At 32.6% G+C, this 6,466-nt stretch overlaps 1 protein-coding gene across 1 annotated transcript; it reads left to right on the top strand.

The window, feature by feature from the left end:
- The first annotated feature begins 3,890 nt into the window (after nucleotides 1-3,890).
- LOC141677932 (hypothetical protein At1g04090-like) lies at nucleotides 3,891-5,939 on the top strand. The gene is made up of 2 exons (XM_074484063.1): nucleotides 3,891-4,075; nucleotides 4,302-5,939. The coding sequence occupies exons 1-2, from the start codon at nucleotides 3,997-3,999 to the stop codon at nucleotides 5,825-5,827; spliced, it is 1,605 nt and encodes a 534-aa protein (XP_074340164.1). The 5' UTR covers nucleotides 3,891-3,996; the 3' UTR covers nucleotides 5,828-5,939.
- Nucleotides 5,940-6,466: the final 527 nt, after the last annotated feature.

Raw genomic sequence — 6,466 nt, 5'->3', positions numbered from 1 at the left:
GAAAGAGGGAGAGAGGAGAGACGAGAGCGAGAGAGATTCGAGAGGAAAGAGAGACAAAAACATGGCTCGTTTGGGGAGGGGAATAACAGAGAAGGAAAGAAAAGAAATAAGGCTTGGACACGTGTATTGTATATGCCACGTGTCCCGGTTTTATTTGTCAACCTGCTGTTTTAATCGTTTTCTGTTATAATCACGTACCGGCTGCGCTCTAAAACATATCAAAAATTATAAACTTTACACCAAAATTCCCGAAATACTCGAAAGTTAATAAAATGAAATCTTCAAAGTTTTTAAAGCATTTTTAGAATGCAACTAATATCCGTATTTAGCAATTAAGCGAAACAGCGCGCCAATAAAATTAATCCCGGAAATTACCAAAATAATTTTAAAATTCTCAGAATATTGTAAATGTAATAAAATATGAGTTTCATAATTTTTGAAGAATCCTAGAATTAAATATGGATTTTACAATTAAACGAAATCAGAAAATTATTTGAGAATTAATAATTAACAGAATATTGATTTGTAAATTTTATAAAATCCCAAAAATAATCATTGAAATTATAAAATCATAAAAACAATTTTAGAGACAACCCAAATAATTTTGAAAATAAGATTATCATAAAATTACTTTTTAAAAGTGAAATAAAAAAAATAAAATGGTGCAATAGTTAATCATAAAAACACACCACGCAATCCAACAATCACATATACGCAATAATAAGTAAATCACAGAGACCATAATTAATACAAAATTCTTTATTAATTATTTACGCAATAATTACATATTTAAATATTACAAAAATATATGAGTCGTTATATACTTCATGTTGTAGTTAATGCTAGGGTTCGTGAGTTCAAGGCTCTATGTTACTGCTCTCGTGCTTCATGACTCAATATGCCTTCACAAGATACCCACATACCTTGCTTTATTTCAAGGATCAAGTCAAAAAACGTAGTTCTAATCTGTAGGGTGAGGCCCCTTATATAGACGTGGGATGCCTTGAATTAGATTAGGGTTAGGAGACTTTGGTTGACAGGTCTCAGATTTAGAATGAAATTTGAAGTCCTGAAATGCAGAAAATTGATTTCATATCCCATGAGGTTCCTTGGACGTCAATCTTCAACGAATTATATCCTTAGTTGAACTCTATCTGTGTTGAACTCTATCTGTTAGTTGATTTTTTCCACATTTATTAATTAGGAAAATAATTAATATTCAGGATATTGGGTCTCTTTAAATGGGCTTTATAATTTGCAGACCAGACCAAATATAATTAATGTGATATTAATTACACAATTAGGGTTTATTTTTATCTATATCATTTTTTAACTCGACGAAAATAAAATTATACTATTTTTTCAGGTTAAAAAATAAAATTAGATTGATTTAGTTTTGTTGGTATAATGGTCTGGCTTAAAACAAAACGATACAATCAAAATAGGTTAAAACAAAATTAAAATCAAAAGAAAATTAACCATTATTTAAAAATTTTAAATCAAAAATTATATATTTTAAAAAATGCATCAAATAAATTTGGAAAAATCATTTAATATTAAAAATATTTTGTATATCACATAAATTTTAAGCTAATCTAAACTAAAGAAAAAATGAGGATTGTAAATGAAAATGAAGATCAGGATTTTTAACTTTATATTTTGGCTCAAAGTGAAACGGGCTTAAAATATAAATTGACCTTGAGAATGAGTGCGAGAACGTGCACCTTAGGTTTATAACTGTGGCTGCACTCTCCAATTCAAATAATGTAATAATAAAGATAAGAGCATCTCTAATAGTATAAATTTTTTAGCTAAATTAGTCTAGATGATATTTATGTGGCAATATTTAGATATTATATAAAATTTGGAGCACTCCAATCATACTTACTCTTGGCAGAAATATACATAATCATATTTGGTTGGCTAAATTTGTTGAACCACTAAATCTCTTAGGTATAATTTTGATATCATATTGATACATCGGTTTTTCTAATGTGTGTCCAAAGGCACACAATAACACTAATTTCTTACTCCCGAGTTTTAATTAGGAAGGAAAACAAGTGGTGGGTGAGTAAAGTAGTTTCACTTGCATTCATATTTGTGCTCCCGAGTTTTTAAAAGGAGCGAAAGCAAGTGATAATGAATATAAATTTAACAAATTTTCATTCCAAAACTTTTACTCCAAAAGTGAGATGAAAGTACTTTACCTCCTTATCACTTACTTCCTTCCCTTTAAAAAACTCGGGAGCGAGGCGTAAGTTTGGTATATTTTGATCGGTCCTCTAATCATAAATATTGATGGACCCTGTATTTACAACAAATCCACCAATAAAAATGCACCAAACTCATAAAATTTAGTGTTTATTATGTGTTCTTGGGCACACATTAAAAAAACCGTTTATACATAATATTATTGAAATATTCACCATCCTCTTTAGCCAAAATTTTACATAATTATCGATTTATCATGATTTAGCTGATAGTTCTACTAGTTATTATCGGAGATGTCTAACAGGGATAATCTCAGAGTTATGCAATCCAGGTCTGTGTCTCCTAAAAATGAATCAGTTAAAAACCAGTTCAGAAAATTCAGGGTCGCTTTTTTCATGACTATCTATCATGGGAAACATAAGTATATTCATTTAAATCTGCAGAACATTATCTTTAATATTAAAAAAAGAATTGAGAAAATGTGACTATAATAATTTTAATCTCAATTACAATATGAAACTAATATCCAACTGTATGTCATTATTTTTTTAAATAGGGCCAACTGGATGACATAGACCACCGTTGGATATTTATAAAACCCAACTCTTTATTTATTTCTAAATTATATAAATATTTATTTAAAGAAGTTATTATATTATTGTACAAGAAGAACTTACTGTATAAAGAATTAGCTAAAAGTCAGCCACGCGTATAAATCTAAGAATTCTATAAAATTGAAACCGAACCTGACGCAACTTTGTGAGTAAAATGTTTAGCTTGTGTTTTTCGTTTGAAATCAAGCGGTATTTCATTTTTATTGAAAGGTGTGTCTTGTTTGAGAAAGCTTAAATCTAATACTTCCTCAGTACTTTTTTTTTTTTTTTTAATATCATATTCATTTTTTTATATTTCAAAATTTATCAAAAATAATTGATGAATTCCATCACATTTCCAATTTTCCTCTATTTTCACACTATTTTTATCCCATTATTTTTTATTTTATATTAAAAATCAATGCACCACTTCACCAATTTTTCTTTTCCCAATACTTTATACATATTTATTAATATCCGTGCACAATCATTTTGATAATAAATGAAAACTACGGAAGGAGTAGACTTTTCTGTTTTTCTTTAGAAAAAAAGAAAAGAAAATATTATTGTCTACGTGGTTTATGTGACCCTGTCAAGGTAGAATAAACTAATAATTGCATCATTGTTTGTCTGATGAAACGGACAAGAAGCATCTTCTCAGCTGAAACTCAAATTTATAATATATTATTTACCTGCTTAACTCTCAACTTAATCTCAGAGATCAACCAGATTTGTACCAAGTTAATTTTTTATACATGTCGATAATTAAAATAAAGTCTAATTGTTTATTACAATAATTATATACATAAGAATCCTTCGCAATAACCTTTGTATAAGGTTGTTATTTGTTGCAACGTTAAGCTGTCAAAAGTAAAATAATCATGATGGGCGACTGGTAAAACTAAGCACATGCAAAAATTGAAGAAAGTGTGGGCTTTGTTTTTCTTTTGATTCACATTCAACAACCAAATTTAATATATAGTATTATTACAATCTAGGGAGTACATATTGTAGCCTAACGTTACACTTAACATGATTATATATATATATATATATACACATATATATGGTAATTGTGTATATAAATTGGTTTGTTATCCACACGCTATAGAGAGGTCCAACTCCAAAGCCAGTCTAAAAATCAATCTTGTTGGTGTATTCAAGGAAGACAAGAGTACTCACTTATTCACAAATGGGAAACAGAAACACTAGTCCCTTGCCTATTGAAACCACCTTCAAGCTCCAAACCCAACTTCCAACTTGGCCTCAAGGTACGTACTACCTATCATCTAAATGTGATTTCACTCTATTTTCATTTTCATGTTTATTTTTATTCAATTTACATCTTGTTAAAACCATGGTATATGATATGATCATTAAGATTTAGTCTAATATACAAATACAAGGCAGTTATCTAATATTAATTACAGGCAGAGCTATGATATAAATATTGTTCACAATGAGGTTGTGATATTGATCAGTACTACAAAACTATAGGTACTGGCTTTGGAACCGGAGTCATTGATCTTGGAGGCCTCCAGGTGACACAAATCACAACTTTCAACAAAGTATGGGCTACACCTCAAGGCGGACCTGATAACCTTGGTGCAACATTTTATGAACCATCTTCAATTCCACAAGGTTTTTTTATGCTTGGAACCTATAGTCAATCCAACAACAAGCCTCTCTATGGATCGGTTCTTGTAGCTAAAGATGTCTCAAATGCTAAGATCTTAGAGAAGCCTACTGACTATACACTTGTATGGAACAACAACCAAGGTGGCACTGGCTATATCTGGCTTCCAACGCCACCGCAGGGCTATAAATCCGTTGGTCATGTTGTCACTACCTCATCGGAGAAGCCATCTGTGGATAAAATCCGATGCGTCCGATCCGATTTCACGGAGGTCACTGAGATTGATGCATGGATATGGGGATTAAAGAAGGAGGCTGATCCAAGTGGATTTAATGTATATGGTTCTAAACCAGCTAAAAGAGGGACCCAAGGTTTAGGTGTGCCAATAGGTACATTTATAGTCCAAAATAATGGGACTGCAGGGTTGTTGGAATGTTTAAAATATGTCCACCCTAATTTCTCAGCCATGCCTAATCTAGACCACATTCAAACCCTTATGAAAAATTACTCTCCACTAGTATATTTTCATCCGGATGAAGAATACTTACCCTCTTCACTCAAATGGTTTTTCGAAAATGGGGCATTATTATACACCAAAGGCGACGAATCCCAGCCCATTCCTATCACTCCCCCCGCGGGCTCAAACCTTCCTCAAGGTGGCTCCAATGATGGTGCATATTGGATAGGCCAACCAACTAATGAGAGTTTTAGGAAAGGCAATCTGGCTACTGTAGAGTCTTATGTAAATGTCAAGCCTATGTTCGGTGGAACATTCACCGATCTAGCTATATGGATCTTCTATCCTTTCAATGGACCGGCAAGGGCTACTGTTGCAGGTCTTACTATACCATTAGGCCAAATCGGAGAACATCAGGGTGATTGGGAACACGTGACATTACGGATCAGTAATTTTAGTGGGGAACTGCGAAGTGTTTATTTATCGACACATTCCAATGGTATTTGGGCTAGTGTCCCAGAGCTTGAATACCAAAGCACCAGTAACAAACCGGTGGTGTACTCGTCGTTGCACGGGCATGCCATGTATCCTAAAGCAGGACTTGTTTTACAAGGCAATGCGGCAATAGGATTAAAGAATGATACAGCCAAGAGTAAAAATGTGATGGACACTGGGGTGAGTTTTGAGATTATTTCAGGGGAATACTTGTCCATTGTAGAGCCAGCATGGGTGAATTATTACAGAGAATGGGGTCCAAGAATAAGTTATAACACCGCAACTGAGATAAGTAAAGTTCAGCAAAATTTACCACAGAATTTAAGAAGCTCATTTGCGAGTTTTGTAAACAGCTTGCCAGATGAAATATTGGGTGAAGTTGGACCGACTGGGCCTAAAATGAAGAGCAGCTGGAGCGGTGATGAGAAGGTTTGATAATATTATATTGTAATCCGTCATCTAAACATCTCTTACCATTTCTTCCTCAATGTGATGCATCTCTTTGTATCTCCCTTGCTTGGTCAATAAAACTTATTTTGTTAGTGAAGTCACCGGATCAGGGTAGAAATTAGCTCTGCCAATGCACTCATATTTTATTGGCGTGGTCAATAAAATTTCATTTATACCAAATAAAGGTTATGGTATTAATAAAGCAAATAAAAACGAACGTTATTATATTCTCATGATTTCCTATATATAATTGACAGGGAAGTTAATACGCATAGTTTGTTTATCAGGGATACACTATTAATTTCAGAAATCTAGTATTAAGTAAATAGACACAAGTTCGACTTCTCGTGGCTACAAAAATAAATTTACTTAATCATCATACGGGTACAAAGCTAATTTCTTTTAAGGCGACATTTAGATACAGTATTTGGGACTAATATTTCCTTCCCTTCTTTTTGAGATAAAACTTTGTTTAATTTTATTAATGTTGTGCTCAAAATCTTACATGGACCAGATTTAAGACTCATAGAAGGATGGGGCTTAATCCGCATGAATTAGGATATATTTTGATATGGATTTGACCCCAAGGTTCATGGTTTTGGAGGTACCTACTCTGAGGTGCAG

This window comes from Apium graveolens, chromosome 8 (genome assembly GCF_009905375.1).
Source record: "Apium graveolens cultivar Ventura chromosome 8, ASM990537v1, whole genome shotgun sequence".
Classification (NCBI taxonomy): Eukaryota; Viridiplantae; Streptophyta; class Magnoliopsida; order Apiales; family Apiaceae; genus Apium; species Apium graveolens.
The sequence above is the reverse complement of the archived record's forward strand: the minus strand, read 5'-3'. Positions and strand labels throughout refer to the sequence as shown.

Bases quoted from the DNA above. Each gene is read 5' to 3' on its own strand.
- LOC141677932 (XM_074484063.1), top strand. From the start codon at position 3,997: ATGGGAAACAGAAACACTAGTCCCTTGCCTATTGAAACCACCTTCAAG. The intron at 4,076-4,301 runs GTACGTACTACC...ACAAAACTATAG, and splicing joins ACTTCCAACTTGGCCTCAAG to GTACTGGCTTTGGAACCGGA.